Source organism: Peromyscus eremicus, chromosome 1 (assembly GCF_949786415.1).
Source record: "Peromyscus eremicus chromosome 1, PerEre_H2_v1, whole genome shotgun sequence".
Taxonomy (NCBI): Eukaryota; Metazoa; Chordata; class Mammalia; order Rodentia; family Cricetidae; genus Peromyscus; species Peromyscus eremicus.
Window position 1 is genome coordinate 167,406,488 of NC_081416.1, and position 17,634 is coordinate 167,424,121.

At 51.0% G+C, this 17,634-nt stretch overlaps 1 protein-coding gene across 3 annotated transcripts in view; it reads left to right on the top strand.

Annotated features, from left to right (window-relative positions):
* Grik5 (glutamate ionotropic receptor kainate type subunit 5) overlaps window positions 1-17,634 on the top strand; it is a 62,712-nt gene that overhangs the window by 8,321 nt on the left and 36,757 nt on the right. For 2 of the 3 annotated variants that reach the window (XM_059280066.1, XM_059280047.1), the window contains 7 exons: window positions 1,400-1,578; window positions 3,403-3,456; window positions 3,551-3,712; window positions 4,839-4,991; window positions 5,370-5,474; window positions 5,579-5,686; window positions 17,425-17,628. In XM_059280066.1, the coding sequence (XP_059136049.1) occupies window positions 1,400-1,578; window positions 3,403-3,456; window positions 3,551-3,712; window positions 4,839-4,991; window positions 5,370-5,474; window positions 5,579-5,686; window positions 17,425-17,628 (965 nt within the window). The remainder of the gene's footprint in view (window positions 1-1,399; window positions 1,579-3,402; window positions 3,457-3,550; window positions 3,713-4,838; window positions 4,992-5,369; window positions 5,475-5,578; window positions 5,687-17,424; window positions 17,629-17,634) is intronic. The other variant, XM_059280055.1, reaches the window with a different exon arrangement.

The following is a 17,634-nucleotide window of genomic DNA, read 5'->3' on the forward strand; positions in this document are numbered from 1 at the left end:
GAAGCCTTAGAGGTTTCCAAGCAGGAGCTCAGGACGAGGGGACGTGGTCAAATCTGTGTCATGAGAAATGACAGACTGCATAGGGATACACATGTGTCAGAACAGCGGGAGGCAGGCGATGTGGGTTAGGTGAAATGAAGGCAATTGGATGGAGAGCTAGGCCTCCTTGAGGAGAAAAGTTGGATAGGGTAGGGCAGGGTGCTCAGGTCCTGAGTGACACCAGAACTTGGTAGGGAAGAGGAGAGCAGCTTGTTCAAGAACATACTTTGGGTGTGACATTCTTTGAGATGTTCAAGTGTGGTGGTCTGGGGGTGGGTTGTGAGTGTGGAGGTTGCGGGAGGGCACTGAGCTTTGGAACTTCTAGAAGGAATTTCCCTTTCTGGAGGTTCTTACTGAGCACTTGCTGAATGTCAGACTCTCATGTTAGGAGGACAGCCATGAGAGGGGTAGACTCAAATGGCCGTCCTTGTCAAACCTCCGTTCCAAAGACAGACATCAGGCAACCCCCTTATGGTTGGTAGAGTTGGTAGAGTTAAGTTCTCTGGAGAAAGAAGGAGGTCATAGGGATTGGAGTGGGGGTAGGGGAAGTAGCAATGGGCCTCTTAGAGAAGGTGACATCCAGGGAAAGAGCTAGAGCAGGTCAGGGTTAGCCGTGGAGGAACCTGAGAAATAGGGCCCCAAGGAGAGGGGAAAGCCAGGCTGAGGCCACAGGACAGAAGGCTGACTCTGTGAGACAAAGAGGAGACCCATGTGGCTGGAGCAAGCAGAAACACTGAGTGGCAGTGAGAAGATGAGACACTTGGCACAGAGCAGGGCCACATCTGCTTCCATCACTCTGGCTGCTGTTTGGGGAGCAGACTCAAGCATGCGTGGCCAATGCAAGAGGCAAGAGGTTGGCAGTGGCTTGTGCCAGGGCAGTGACCGTGGTGTGACAGGTCTGATAGGATCTGATGTGTTTTGAAATAGAGACTGGGTGAGGGAGGAGGAAAAAAGAAGAAGAAGAAGAAGAACCCAGCCTGCCATCAAAGTTCTGGCCTGAGCAAGTGGCACATCGTGATTACCCATCACCCGAACGAGGGAGACAGGCAGAGGGGACAATTAGCTGTTATGTCAGACATTCCAGTGTGTGGTCAGGAAGGGGTAGGTCAGACATCTAGAAATCTGGGAAGATATCTCAGAGGGGATTTTACTTGGGGAAATCTCTCAAAGCGTTAAGTCCCCAAGCCCAGTGCCCCCAAGGGCCCCAGCTGTTCCAGACACAGCCACTCCATCTTCTTCGAATGCTCTCCAGTCTTCTGCCCAGCTGCCCCATGCTGGGAGAGGGGAAGGAACATCTGAGGGTTCTGTGTTAGGGCAGGCAGAAGGAAGGGCTCTAACACAGGGCCTGGCGCTCCTTCAGGCTTGCTACGATTAGAAGAATTGGTGCGAGGGTTCCTCATCTCTAAGGAAACACTATCGGTGAGGATGCTAGATGACAGCCGGGACCCCACGCCGCTACTCAAGGAGATCCGAGATGACAAAGTGTCTACCATCATCATCGACGCCAACGCGTCCATCTCCCACCTCGTCCTCCGTAAGGTGGGCTCCCTCGTATTTCCACAGAACTGGAGGACAGATACCTCAGTGGTGGGGTCTGTTTGTTTTATAGCTTACTGGTCACATGACCCAGAATAGTCTTTTTTTTTTTTTTTTTTTTTTTTCTGTGAAGTGCAGTAGGTCCTACTTCTTTGGCTTGTGATGGTACCAAGCCTGCAGCAGGGAAAACCCCTAGAGTTGGGCCAGACTAAATTCTGAGTCATCACTCTTTAGGACTCTGTTGTTGCTGTGATTTGTTTTTTTCTAAAAAGATTTATAATTTTTAATTATGTTGTGGCGGGGGTGGGGGGGTGGGGGGGTGATGTGCACGTAAGTGCCAGTGCCAGAGGTGTGGGATTCCCTTGGAACTGGAGGTACGGGATGTTGTGAGCCATGTGGGTGCTGGGAATTGAACTCAGGTTCAGCAGTGCACACTCCCAACCGCAGAGCCAGTCTCTCCAGCACCTGTTGTTTTTGAGGTGAGATCTCTCTGCGGGTAGTTTAGGCTGACCTGGGACGTGAGAATTTTAGGGCTTTTCTTGGAGCTCTGTGTTGAAGGGTTCACGAGCATCCTTAACTGGGGCTCTTCCCTATCGGGCAAGGCAGATGTTTTGAACACTGTATAGACATAGAAGCTGGGGTTGTTGAGGCCAGGGCCCAGAGCGCTAGGACCTCTCCCCATGGGCCTAGCATATCCCGTCCATCAGTGAGGCGTACTCATTAATCATTCATTCACTTCCCCTGTGCTTAATTTTTCTTGATAATCAAATTTGTATTATTTTTCTCCATTTGTTTTTCATTTGTTTTTCTCTTAATTAAAACCATATGTCACTGCTGATCACAGCCCACGGGAAGAAGTGTCAAGCAGACTCTTGAGGATATAGAGGGCTTAGGGAAGAGGTCTGAGTTGATAGGCTTCCTGGGCAGAGATCTCTCCCGTGGAACTGTGTGCATCTTCCCTCTTCCCCTTCCCAGATACCCATGTGTCCAAGCCCTGCCCCGACTCCACTAGTAGTAAAAGCTGAAGCCCTGTATTGTTAGAATTCTCGTGTGGGGTCAGGATGGGGGTTATCTAGCCTGTCCTCCTCGGGGATCATAGGGAAGAGATCGCTCAAAGAATGAACCCTGAGAGTCTAACCGATTACCTTCAGCTGCAGAATTCCTCCCCCTCCCTTCCCTTCTCTCTCCTTCCCTTCCCTCCCTCCTCTTTTCTTTTGATGTTTCTGGGGATTGAATTTGGGGCTTCGTAACTGTTAGTCAAGGGCTCTGCCATTGAGCTCGGTCCTAAGTCCGCTTTTTACTTTCTTTTGAGCCAAGATCTTCCAAAGTTGCCCAGTGTGGCCTTAAGCTCACTCTGTAGCCCAGACGGGCTTTGCACTTACAGTCTCACTGGCTTAACCATCTGAGTAGCTGGGATTAGAGGCCTGTGCCCCCAGGCTTGGCATCTGGGTGCTTTTCTAATGGATGACCAAACAGGTTGAGTCCTAAACATTGTCAGCGCCAGTGGTTTTGGGTGACTTAGGGGTAAGGTTAAAGTCTCTGTCCCTGCCTGCCCTGTTTCCCAGGCTTCCATTTGTCTCCAGCAGGAAGTTGTGAGAGCCTTCCTAGGAAGCAGTAGACGTCTGAGGGCCCCATTCTCTGTAGGGAAAACTGTTTTCCCTGGCCCCAGCCAGGGCGGTGGGCCGCAAGGGGCCCTCACTTGTCTCCTGCTCGCTCTTTCTGTCTGGATGTCTCCTCACCAGGCCTGCCTCTAAATCTCTCTTCCCCTCTTGGGGTCCCCCCCACACACACCGTTCTCTGCCTCTTGGCCTCTCCTGTGTTCTCCAGGCTTCGGAGCTGGGAATGACCTCAGCGTTTTACAAGTACATCCTCACCACCATGGTGCGTACCCCGACCTAAGCTCCTCCCAGCTCCCGCCTACCACCCCTCCCTGCTCCAGTCCTGCCTCAGGCCTCACCCCTGTTCTTGGTCCCAGGACTTCCCCATCCTGCACCTGGACGGTATCGTAGAGGACTCCTCCAACATCCTGGGCTTTTCCATGTTCAACACCTCCCATCCCTTCTACCCGGAGTTTGTGCGCAGTCTCAACATGTCCTGGAGAGAGAACTGTGAAGCCAGCACCTACCCTGGGCCTGCGGTGAGCACGTGGATACCCACTCGCACTAAGATGCACTGAGCACTGACTCTGGAGAGAGGGCTTGCGGATCTCATTCTGATCATACCAGAGTCCTCTGGTACCCAAGACCTCAGAGTGAGGCCCCAGGATGAGTCTGGCCCGAGCCTCTTCTCCACATCTCAGGGCAGGCATTTGTACTCCCCGTCCCCGCCCCTGTTTCCCATGCATTTCCCCACAGACCCAGCAGCTTCCCCCTCACACAGTTTTTGCCAAATGTCTCCTTGGTTGGACGATGTAACTTGTACTTCCTATTTTTATTGATTTATTTGTTTAGAGACAGGGTCCCGCTATTTCACTCTCAGCACGGCCACACCTCTCCTTTGTTCTGAGGCGTGCTATCCCCTTCATCCCCAGAGCTGTGCTCAGGGTGGAGAGAGCTCTTCCTCCCTTCTAACAGCTCAGGAAGGAGTTGACACGTGACCCGTTGATTCAGTCGGGAAGTACCAGAAGTGGGCTCCCAGCTCAGAGGCACCTGCCTTCCACGCCCAGGATCAACACTTAAACTCTCTTGTCTCCTCGCCCACTCTGTGTTCATCCTTCACATAACATAGTGTGCCCCAGGCGCAAGCAGATGTTACCAGTCGCTGTCTTGCCTGCTTAATTTAACAATGCAGACCTGGCTGTCTCAGGAAGACAACTGACCATCGAGGCTAACTAACTCCTCTCAGACAAGCCAAGCATGGTGGCATATGCCTATAATCCCAGCATTTGAGAGTTAGAGACAAGTGGATCAGGAGTTCAAGACCAGACTCAGCTATATATTGAATTCCAGGCTAGCCTGGGCTACATGAGACCCTGTCTTATAAAAACCAAAACAACAATAACAACAAAATAACAGACTCTCAGAAATGATCTTCTCCAAATAGACATGCTGTGTGTAGTCCCACCAAAGCACAAGGCAGTAAGTACATTTTCCCCACTATGACTCATGTCCCCAGAAAGACACCACAGTCCGTCTCGGCCCGCACCCCCTCACACATCAGTTTCCCACACCTGCAAAGTCAGGCACCTGAGGGTTGGGGCGACTCCACGGGGACCTTTGGGGGCTGACACTTTCTCGCCCTGTCTCGCCTCCCGCTACACTCAGCTCTCCGCAGCTCTGATGTTTGACGCCGTGCACGTGGTGGTGAGCGCTGTCCGAGAGCTGAACCGAAGCCAGGAGATTGGCGTCAAGCCACTGGCCTGTACTTCGGCCAACATTTGGCCCCATGGGACCAGCCTCATGAACTACCTGCGCATGGTGAGCCAGGAGCAAGGGGGCATGTTAGAGGTGGGGAGCAGCGGCCGCCTCAGGCAGGGGCAATGACTGTGTCTACCCTGCCTACCCTCTGCCTTCTCCCTACCCTGACTCTCCACAACCCGGGCCTCCTCCTCATTCCTGTGTCCTGTCTGTCCATGCTGCTCTCCATGTTGGGGTTACGTCTTTGTTTGGGCCTTGTCCCTTCGCATTCGTACTCTTGCCTATGTGCTGTGCTGTCTTTGATCCTTCCCCCTCCGTTCCTTTCACCTGTCTCTGCGTCTTTCTCTACGGCGGTGGTCTGTCTCATCCCTGCCTGGCCTTTCCGCCTATCTCTGGGCCCTGCCTCCCATCCCTCTGCCCCGCCTCCCGCCCTGCTAGGTAGAGTATGACGGGCTGACCGGGCGGGTTGAGTTCAACAGCAAAGGGCAGAGGACCAACTACACACTGCGCATCCTGGAGAAGTCCCGCCAGGGCCACCGTGAGGTAAGCGGGCCCAGGGTGACACCAGCGCCCTGCTGGGATACGGCCCATAAGGCTTCCAAGAATATGAACAGAGTGTGTGCTGATGATGTCTCCTTTGTCCCCAGATAGGGGTGTGGTACTCTAACAGGACCCTGGCCATGAACGCCACTACCCTGGACATCAACCTGTCACAGACTCTAGCCAACAAGACACTAGTGGTCACGACTATCCTGGTGAGTGACCCAAATGGGGTGGGGAGCAGTAGGTGGAGAGACCCTAGTGCTGGATCTTCCCTGAACATTTTGAAGGCTGTCATAACCCCTCAGGATGGGGGTTATAACTGGGGTGGGGGGCATTGTCCCATGCACTCAGCAACCTCAAACTGTGACCAAGGTGTCACCATTGCAGCCACAGCCAGAGCAGGAGAGGGCACAGGCTCTGCAGTGGGAACCAGGTTCTGTGACAGGTTCTTTTCACCGCCATTGCTGGAATGAATATTTTGTCACACTTGCCAATCTAATGCGTCTATAGACGCCAGCTCGTTGGGTGTCCACCTTGAAAATGGGGGAACTGAGGGTCAGAGAGGTGAAGTAACAGCAAGTGTGTGGCAGAGCCAGGACTGGAAGCCTCGTCTCTAAGGCTGGAGTCTGAGTCATAAATGGTGTGCTTTGAAGCTCCAGTCTTTGACCCTGAGCACCAAGCAAGGAGACCACCCAGTGTCATGGAGCGGCCACTCCCTATTGTGTGTCAACAGTTGCTCGCGAGGGGCTGGGATCTATCTCAGTTGGTAGAGTGCTTGCCTAGCATGTACAAGGCCTTGGGGCCAGTCCCCTTCACCACAGGTCCTACTCTCAGGAGGTGGAGACAGGAGAATCAGGAGTTCGAGGCCAGCCTGGGCTACATGAAATCCTGCCTCCAAAAACAAAACAAAACAAAACAAAAAGTCTGTCGGGACCCACTGTGCACTGGACCTTTTCTAGGTGTCCTTTTTGATCTCACAGCTGCTCCATGATGGAGTGGTTTTGTTTTCCTGCCAGCACTGTATCACACAGGGGGTTGCACACAGAGCCTGGTGGGCAGGAGCTTTCCTGAGCAGCTGGGACTGGGGTCTGGACAAGCCAGGTGGCTTCACTCTTCTCGGCAGCCAAGTCCGTGGCCTGCAGCCTGCCCTGTCCACATGCTCAGCAGCACTGAGCTGGGCAGCTAATCACTGTGGCACAGAAGTTCAGAGAGTTTCCAGAGGGTGTTAGGAGCCCTTATTAGCAGCCAGTCCCCAGGGAACTTCTGCCCTAAAGCGGACCTCAAATACCCCTGGAAAAGAGCCAGCGAGACAGTTGTAGAGGGACAGATGGCTTGCAGACGGGAAACCAGACACCTCCTAATGGCCACACTGAGGGCCCTTGAGGCCTGGTCAGTGGGGGGTTGTGGGCACGTATGTGTACACTGCTCCATCCCCAATACATCCTGGAGTTGAAAGACATGAGGCCTTGGAGGGGAGCAGAGCTAGAGGTCAGGGGGGAGGATTTCAGGAGAATCCCCGAGGCCTGAGAACCAATATTATTCTTGATTCATGAACTCCGCTCTTTTTCTTAATTCCTTAAATATTTGCTGTAGCTGCTGTGTCCCTGGTCAGGCCCCAATTCTAGAGACACAGAAACAAGTCAACAGGTGCTCTTAGGGGGGACTGAGCGGGGAGGTGATGTCCCCTTGATGGAGGGGACACGCTGACGCCAGGACACTCATTCCAAACCAGGTCACGAGGGGTCCCCAGAGATAAAGACTGACAAAGAGGCTGGAGGAAGGGCTTCCAGGTGAGGCACAGCAGGGCAGAGAACATATGGACAGCAGGGCCATTCAGATGTCTGTTTAGATGAACATCCTCAATGTGTGTAGCTGGACACATCCCATCGGTTCATCGACATTTTCTATTTTATTTAATTATTGAGACAGTGCCTCCCTATGTAGCCCTGGCTGCCCTGGAACTCCATGTAAACCAGGATGGCCTCGAATTTACAGAGGTCCACCTGCCTCTGCCTCCCAAGTTCTTGGATTAAAGGCACAGTGCACCACCACCGTGCCCAGCCAGAATGCGTGTCTGGAGCATGCATCCCTAGTGAACATGGCTGTCAGCAGTCCTGTGGCTGAGCACAATGCCCAGCCTTCAGCTTTCAGAGCCCTGAGCTCAGCACCTTCGTGGAAGCCTCTCTCAGATGAGACGGAGGTAGGGGAAGGTTCCAGGACATGTTGAAGATTGCCTAACCAGAAGGTGTCAGAGCTGACCTGAGGTAACAGAATCCATGTGCTTGTCCTTGATGCCACATTGAGTCACTTTCTGCGTCTTCCTGTCCGCAGGGTTGTATTGTGGGCTTGACACTGCCATCTATACCCATGTGACCTAAGTGGCACTATCTTCTGTGCTCCTGGTTCCTTTGCAGGGAGGGAAAAAGGGCTGGAGAGATGGCTCAGTGGTTAGGAGCACTGGTTGCTCTTCCAAGGATCTGGGTTCAGTACCCAGCACCTACGTAGTGGTTAACAACGGTCGGTAACTCCAGCTCCCAGGGCTCTGATGCCCTTTTCTGGCCTCCAAAGGCACTGCTATGTGTAGTACACAGACATACATGCAGGCAAGACACCCATACACGTAAAACAATAAAATTAAATTTGAAAGTGAAGGGCTAAGCTATGTGTGGTGGCGCACGCCTTTGATCCCAGCACTCTAGAGACAGAGGCAGGTGAATCTCTGTGAGTTCAAGGTCAGCCTGGTCTACAGAGCAAGCTCCAGGACAGCCAGGGCTACATAGAGAGAGCCTGTCTCAATAAAAACAAACAACAACAACAAAAAGTGAGAGGATAAAGTACTCCGAACAGAGAACAGGGCTTGGGTTAGGTCAGGATCCCATAAATTGCATTCCAAGTACTCATGCACATGGATTTGGATCCTAGCTCCATAAAAAGCAAACAGCTTGTCAGGAATGGTCTAGAACCTTCCTTATTTTATATTTTTGTTTTTATGTTCAAGAGGCCATCTGTCCCTATTTTGTCTTCCTGCTGGGGATCAAACTCAAGGGCCCCTCACTGGAGGATTCCAGACAGGGTCTCTACCACTGAGCCATGCCCCCAGCCCCTCACTGGGGGATTCTAGGCAGGGGCTCTACCACTGAGCCACACCCCCAGCCCCTCACTGGGGGATTCTAGGCAGGGCCTCTACCACTGAACCCCACCCCCAGCCCCTCACTGGGAGATTCTGAGCTGTGTTCTACCACTGATATGTACCCTCAACTTCAAGAGAATTTTACAAAAATGTAACATACACAGACATACACTTGTGGCTTGCATAAATTATAAACATTGTTTTTCTAAATTTTCACAAACTGAACACACTTACCTAACCAGCTCCCTATCCTGAAACTGTCCCTTCCAGTCACTAACCTGCACACCTTCGTACATACAAATGGCGTTCATTCTGTTGTGTGGTGTCACCCGACACCTTCTGACCGATATCTTTATCAGAGCCACGTGGTTGCGTAGAGTTTAGTCTCGTGACAGTTTACATACCGTCAAATGTTGATAAGTGTTGGATCTTGTTGTTATGAGTCATGGCCTCGAGAACATTGTTTCTTATGACTTTCATGACCTTGTTTGGACGCTTCTATGGGTGCGTTCTGAGGATTGGGGCGGCTGGGTCGCCCTGTGTCTGAGCTTTAGCAGAGGCCTTTGCCAAAATGTCTGCCTCCCCTCCCTTCTCCCCTCAGTGGGCTCCATCACTCTCCAGCTTCCCTGGTGACAGTACATAAAGGTGCCGCCACCGCCAATGGCAACATGGCGCCTCTTGTTTGTGTTTGACCACCTTTGTGTGTCAGTTGGCCGTTTGAGAAGATCCTCTTGTGGGGTGTTTTTGAGAAGTTGGAGCTTAGCAAGTGGGTGCACAGCTGTGACCCCAGAATTGAGAGGTGGAAGCAGGATGATTGGGGGTTCCAGGCCAGCCTGGGCCTCCTAGAGAGACCCCATCTGAAAAAAAAAAAAAAACAACCCAAGGACTGGGGATGTGGCTCAGTGGTAAAGCATCCGCCTTGCATGTGTAACGCCCTGGGTTCAATTCCAGGACTTCGCCAAAAGTGGGGGGTTGGGAGTGGTAATGACCTTTTCCTTAATTTTGGAATTACTCACTTTCTGGAGACATGTCCTTTGCCTGAAACCAGGTATCACAGACATTCTCCTGCCCTCTGTGAGTCCCCTGGCCTATTTGTTTTTTTTAAGTTTTTGTTTTGTTTTGTTTTATAATTTTATGTACATGGGTGTTGTGCCTACATGTATGTCTGTGTGAGGGTGTCAGGTTCCCTGGAACTAGAGTTAAGGACAGTTGTGAGCTGCCATGTGGGTGCTGGGAATTGAACCCAGGTCCTCTGGAAGAGCAGCCAGTGCTCTTCTTAATCACTGAGCCATCTCTCCAGATCCTAAAATGATTTATTTATTATGTTTAAATTTCATTTTATTTTTATTATTTTATGTGTGCCTTAGTTAGGTTTCTGTGGTAAAACAAACAAACAAACAAACAAAAAAACAAAAAACAAAAAACAAAACACCTTGATCAAGAGCAGCGTGGAGAGGAAAGGGTTTAATCTTATAGCTTGTTGTCCATCATGCAGGGGAGTGAGACAGGAACCTGGAGGCAGGAACTGATAGAGGTCGTGGAAGATCACTGCTTAGTGGCTTGCTCTCCATGGCCTATTTAGCATGTTTTCTTATAATGCCTGGGACCTCCAGCCCGGGGATGGCCCCACCCGCAGTGAGCTGAGTCCTCCTACGTCAATCGCTAATTAAGAAAATGCCCTACAAGCTTGCCTACAACCCAGTTTAATGGAGACATTTTCTCAGCTGAGGCTCCCTCCCTCTCAGAAGATGATTCTGCTTCTGTCGAGTTGACATGAAAACCAGTCCGCACCGTGTGTCTGAGTGTCTTGTCCGCATGCATGTCTGCGTACCAATGCTTGTCTGGTTCCCGAGGAGGCTAGACTAGGGAGGGTGTCAGAACCTCCGAGACCGAGCTACGGGTGGTTGGGAGCTGCCGCGTGGGGCTGAGAATCAAACTCGGGCCTCGGAAAGAGCAGCACAGAGCGAGCTATGGCTTCAGCCCTGCCTTTTCATTCTCAGTTGTATCTTCTCATAAAAAGATCTCAGGCTGGGCCAGCAAGATAGCTAAAGCAGCCCAGCAAGTAAAGCACTTGCCAGGCAAGCCTGAGGACCAGAGTTCAAGCCCCAGAACCCACCTGAAGGGGAAAGGGAAGGACCGGCTCCAGAACTGTCCTCTGACCTCCATAGGTGCACACCATGCACACACACACACACACACACACACACACACACACACACACACACTAGCAATTAATAATAATAATAATAAATTAAAGGCTTAAAGCCAGGACTGAGAGCCCAGCTACTCTGAAGTGACTACAGAGTAAATTCAAGGCCAGCCTGAGCGACTTAGACCCTGTCTCAGAGTAAAAGAGTAACATGGGGCTCTGTAGCTCACCGGTAGAGTGTCTGCCTGGCCCATACGTGACAGGAGACCCCGTGATTCCAGTGATTCCATGTATTTATCGACCTTTGTGTAAATGTGTGTGTCTCTACGTGTCTGTGTGTTTCTATCTGTGTGTGTGTGTGTGTGTGTGTGTGTGTGTGTGTGTGTGTGCACATGCATATGTGTACAACTTACTAGAGTTGGTTTTCTCCCTCCACCATGTGGGTCCCAGGGATGGAACTCAGGTCTTTAGGCTTGGTGGCAAGTGCCTTTACTCACTGAGCCCTCTCACTAGCCCCCTTGAACCAGTTTTAATGTTTCTTTAATGTTTCCATGTGTGGAGCTCAGGGGATAACTTTTTGAGAACTGATTTTCTCCTCTCATCTTGTTTTGAGGCAGGGTCTCTCCTGTTTCTGTTGCTGTTCTGTGTACGCTAGCCTGTGAGCTTCTAGTCAGGTCTGCCTCTGGTCCACTCCTTACCCCAGCCCACCCCTGCTGTAGGGGTGCTGAGATTCCAGATTCCGGCCATCACATCTGGCTCTTTGTGTTGTTATTGTTTTTGAGACAGGGTTCCTCTGTGTATCCCTGGCTGTCCTGGATTTCACTCTGTAGACCAAGCTGGCCTGGAACTCACAGAGATCCACCTGCCTCTGCCTCCCGAATGCTGGGATTAAAGGCAGGTGCTACCACCCTGGCCACATCTGGCTTTTTATATGGGTTCTTGCTTTTCCCTCTAAGCCATCTTGCCAGCCCCTCTATCTTATTTTATTTTATTTCATTCCTGGAGGGCAAAAGGGCTCCAGTATGTGTGTTTGCTCACAGGGATTCCACAGTGCCGTTGTGGAGGTCAGAAGCAAACATGTGGAAGTTGAGTCTCTCCTTGCTAGCCCTCTATCTTGTTTTGAAAAAGCGCTCTCTCTCTCTCTCTCTCTCTGTCTCTCTCTGTCTCTGTCTCTCTCTCACACACACACACATCCCTCTCATCCTCTCCTCTCTCTCTCTCTCTCTCTCTCTCTCTCTCTCTCTCTCTCTCACACACACACACACACACACACACACACACACATCCCTCTCATCCTCCCCCACCCCCACCCCTCTCATCCTCTCCCCCATCTCTCTCTCACTCTCCAGTGTGGAACTTGCTGTTTTGCTAGATTGGCCACAGAGACCTCGCCCTGACCCCTGGTCTGCCATCTCTACCCCCGACACTTTCCTTGCACTGGGCTTACAAATGTCTAATGCCACTTCTGGGTTTACATGGATGCATGCTAAGGATCGCACACTTGCACAATGGGCCCTTTACCATAGCTCCACCCACTTTAACCCTTTGCGGTGTGGTGGTGCACACCTGTAATCCCAGAACTGGGCAGAAGGAGTTGAAGGCACAGCATGAGGTCTTACCTTAAACAAAACAAAAAATTCATGGCATTGTTTAGGGGACAGAAGATAATTCAAACCAAGGGGGGAAAATAGGACTTCCATAAAGAGTTAATAAGGACAGTGTGTGTGTGTGTGTGTGTGTGTGTGTGTGTGTGTGTGTGTGTGTGTGCAGTGGGGGGGGGGTGCTTACATCTTTAAGCCCAGCATTTAGGAGGTAGAGGCAGTTGGATCTCTGTGAATCTGAGGCCAGCCTGGTCTATACAGTGAGTTCCAGGCCAGCCAGAACTGCAGAGTGAGAACCTGTCTCAAAACCAAACCAAACCCTAGAGTTAATAAGGACAAAATTAGCCTCCATCCCTCTCTGGCCCCTCATTTTTCTTTCTCGGAGGCCAGCAGCCTTCCAGAAACGCCTGTGTATAAGCACATCCCAGCTCTTTCTTTCACAGAGAATAGCACATTGTACAGGTTGTTCTGTAGCTAGTGGGTTTTCCCTCTTAATATATCTTACAGACCTTGCTATTTTAGTAGTTGCCTGGGATCCTTTTATGACACTGATGATCTCTCTAACTTGTTCCAAATTAGGTCTTTGTTCCCACCCTGAGCCCTGATGCAGTCTTTGCTCTTGGACCCGTGTTTCTTTGCATAGATGCTCATCCATTCTTAGGACTGGGCTCCAAAGCATCCTTAGCCTGTTCCAGCACTGGGCTTCTCAGACAGTAGTGTCTTGAAAGAGCCTCCTTGAGAACCACTGGGAGGATCACAGGTTCAAGGCCAGCCTGGGCTACAGAGTGACTTCAAGGACAGCCTGGGCTACAATTTAGTGAGACTCTGTCTCAAACAAACAAACAAACAAATAGAGTACTGGAGGCATTGCTCAGTGGGAATCTTGGGTTCAATCCTATATGGGAAGAGAAGGAGGGGGTCGGGAAGAAAGGGAACTTTGGCTCTTTCGTTGAGTGCCAGGGCTGTAAGTTGAAGTCTCGTGTCCTGACTGTTGTCCCCAGTTGTGTGCTAGGCTTCCTTTTTCATCCTCTTTATAAGCTCAGACTGCTGGAGACAGACCCCGAGCCCAGGCCCCTCACTCTTTGATTTGGAGGTGGGCTTGGCACACGGGAAGAAACAGGGCTTGGATGTGTGCAGTCTTGGGTTGGTCTCAGACCTATGCTCTCTCTCCTTCTCTTTGCTCTGATTTGGCTGGCAGCCTTGGGCTGGACGCCTTACCCCTAACCTGTGTCCTGCTCTGTGTTCTGACCTGGCAGGAGAATCCCAGCCCCAGCATAGGCTCTTGTCTCTGATTCTCCCGCTCCCCCAGTCCGTCCGGCTCTCCCACGTCCACTCCCCCACTCTGTCCACTTGAGCTCTGTCTGGCATAGGGCTTAAAGAGCAGAGGTTTGAGCCTTTGGGGTCACACTGACTTATGACTCTGCTCCTCTGGCCCTCCGTGTCCTCAGCTGTAAGACAGAGGTAATAATACCACCCTCCCACACTGACAGAGCTGTCACACTGTAAGCCCACGAGAAACACTAGCGGCCGCCGCTATTATTAGTATTATCTCACATTCCCATCCCCGCTTCCACAATTTTGGATTTGGAGAAGCAGCTTGGGAAGGAGAGAAGCCCCAGCTCCCTCCGTCCTGTTGTCCCTCAGCTTTATTTGGTCTAAGAGCACAAGGGCCTGTGGGGTATGTAACCTGGCCTTGTGGGAAGAATGGCTGTCTATGGCCTTTTGAAAACTTCCCCCCAAACTCAAGAGGCTAAAACTGTTACTTCCCATGATTCTGTGCGTTGATTGGTGGTTCTCATCTTGCCACCCTGGGGCTCACTGGCTACATACATCTAGTAGGTAAGAAGTGTGAAAAGCCCAGAATATCCATGGGTGCTCCTTTTAGCTTCCAATCCCTGGTCCACTTGTCTTCCTGCAGGCTTCCCTGGCCTTACTTACATGGAGGTCTCAGAATTGCTCTTAAGGCTGAGGCTCTAGAATTCGGCCGGCTTGATTTCTACCTCATCTGGTCAAGGCAAGTCATCAAGCCAGCTACCACAAGAAGTGAGAGAGTGGCCTCCACCTGCTGATGGAAGAGGCAGCAGAGTAGGGTAGCTGATTCTGCTACCTGCCCTCTCTGAACTCCAGTACATGTGCATGAAAAACAAGCACAGGCCTTTCATCCCAGCTATTTGGGACACCGAGGCAGAAGAATCCCACGTTCAAGGCTCCTCTGGTCTGAAGTATGACTTCAAGATCAGCCTGAGCAAGTTACCGAGGCCCTGTTTTAAGATGAAAACTTAAAAAGAGGGTTGACTGTAGCTCAGCAGTAGAGAGCTTGTCTAAAATACCCCAGTGAGGTGCTGGGGGTGTGGCTCAGTGGTAGAGCCCCTGCCTAGAATCCCCCAGTGAGGGGCTGGGGGTGTGGCTCAGTGGTAGAGCCCCTGCCTAGAATCCCCCAGTGAGGGGCTGGGGTTGTGGCTTAGAGGTAGAGTGCTTGCCTAGCATGCCCAGGCCCTGGATTCGATCCCCAGCTTTGCAAAGAAAAAAAAAAAGTCTAAAAATACTCCCTTTATTATAGACTTCTGTGAGGATTTAAAGCCAAATGATCTGGGGCCAGCGAGAGGGGTCAGCAGCCGAAGGCGCTTGCTGTAAAGGCCGATGACCTTTGATCCCTGGAACCCATGTGAAGGTGAAAGGAGGGAACAGACTCCATAGAGTTGTCCTCTGACCTATACATGTGTGCTGTGGCGTGCATGTCCTCCATTGTGTACACACATACACACACACACACACACACACACACACACACACACATCCTTGAACTCACAGAGATCCACCTGCCTCTGTCTCCCAAGTGCTGGGATTAAAGGTGTGCACCACCACTGCCTGGCTAATGATAAATAATTTCTTCAAGTCAAGTGATCTAAAGAATACACACAGGACAGGGAAGGAGGGAAGGGTCTATCTCATGGCAAACATCATAGATGTTGTTACCAAAGAGTTCTCTCCTGGGTATTTTCTGAGTCCTAAATTCTTTTGTGTGAAGGGACACTGTCCTGCCACCCATTTAGACAATAGCCTCCGAGACAAATTACGTGTTTAATCCGATGGCCTCCAGACTTCCTCGATCTGTGGGTACTCCAGAAGGCGCTCTGCCTTCATGCTTCTTTGTCATGCTGAGATCGGTAAAGTCTACTTGTGACTCTCAAAAGTCAACTTCAGTGCGGCCACTGACGGTGACACCTGTGTCTATAATCCCAGCGCTCGGAAAGCTGAGACAGGAGGATTGTGAGTTTGAGGTTCATTGTCTTTAATCCCAGTTCTCAGGTGGCAGAGGCAGGAGGATCTCAGTGAGTTTGAGGATAGCCTGGTCTACATAAAGAACCAAACCAAACCAAGGGCACTGGCCATTCTTGCAGAGGACCTGAGTTTGGTTGCCAGCACCCACGTGGTGTCACACAATCATCCATAACTCCAGTTCCAGGGGATCCAATGCCCTTTTCTGACTTATTTAGGTTCCAGGCAAGTATGTGGTACACAGATGTACAGGCAGGCAAAACACCCATATGCATAAAATTTTAAAATCTTAAAACAACACCTACAAAAGACCATCCACATAGCAAAAGGCCAGAGATTTGCAAACTGGCAGGTGTGTTCATGTGGCCTTAAAAAAAAAAGAAAGAAAGAAAAAAAAAAAGGTATTAGAATTTGAATGAGTTGCTAACATTCATAATCAAGGGATTTTACAAAACAATCCAGGCTTCCAAATTCTCCTGCAATTTCACCATCTGGTGTGTCATGCCCGCCTGCCTCGTGGCAGCTCGGGCTGGAGTGAAATCCTGGTGAGGGATACTCTCATGGGGCCCATTGGTGGCTCATAAAGTTGGCCTAGTGATGCACTACTGGCTGTGTGTGGGGAAGAAAATGAAGAACTTGTAAGTTGAAACTACCCATGTATGTTTGGTGGGACTGGATAGGGTCATGTGCGTACTTGTGCATGTGGTAAGGATGATTTGGGTAAGGTGTGTCCGAAGAGAATCTTGAAAACTCCACTCTAATTTGATGCCAGCCCAGCCTGAGTCCCCCTCAAACCCTCCCCCACTTTCTCCTAGGCATTTTGGCAGGAGCCCAGTGAACTTGAGCTTGGCTGTAGAGAGTCACATGTCTTCCTGTGGTCTGATAAGGGGGTGGCAGAGCCCATGCATGCATCCCCAAAGCCCCTCAGCTTTCAGGCCTGTTTTTCCGCTCATAGCATTTCTAAACGACGACTGTGTGCATTAGCCACGTGTGATCACACACACTCATAATTCGAGCCCTTGGGCAGAGGCAGGAGGATCAGAAGTTCAAGGTCAGTCTTATCTATACATTGGGTTCAGATATAGCCTGGGTAACATGAGACCAAGTCTTACAAACTGACAAACGGGGCTAGGGAGAGGCTCAGTCTGGCTTGTAATCCTAATGCGTGGGAGGCAGAGTCAGGCAGATCGTGTGTGTGTGTGTGTGTGTGTGTGTGTGTGTGTGTGTGTGCAAGTGGGGGGGGGCTTGCTGGCTAGTCTGCCCAGTTTACTCTACCTATTTGGGGCCAATGAGAGACACTGTCTCAAGAAAACAACAACAACAACAGCAAGGGAAAAAGAAAAAACAAGGTGCATGGGAGGGCTGATGGCTCAGCAGTTATGAGGGCAGGGGTTCAGTTCCCAGCACCTACATGGTGGCTCACAACCATCTGAGTTCCAGAGGCTCCAACACCACTTTCTTGCCTTTGCTGGCAGCAGGCATGTACATGGTACACAGAGAGACACATGGAGGCAAAACATCATGCATATAAAATTTAAAAAAAAAAAAAAAAGGAAAGAAAAGAAGGAAAGATCAAGGCTCCTGAGGAATGACACCCAGAGTTTCCTCTGACCTCCTCACACACGTGTACACTCATGTCATGTACACACAATAACAAACAAATAAAACAGAAAAGGCGAAGGCACGTGTAGGGGGCCTGTCATCCATCCCTCTTGGGTCCTGGACCCTAGGATCCTTGACTGAGCCCCCAAGTTCTCAATCTCTGACCCCTGCTCTCTCTTGCCCATCCAGGAGAACCCGTATGTCATGCGCCGGCCCAACTTTCAGGCCTTGTCAGGGAACGAGCGCTTCGAGGGATTCTGCGTGGACATGCTCCGGGAGCTGGCTGAGCTGCTGCGCTTCCGATACCGCCTGCGGTTGGTGGAGGATGGACTGTACGGGGCACCGGAGCCAAATGGCTCCTGGACAGGCATGGTTGGCGAGCTCATCAACCGGGTACGG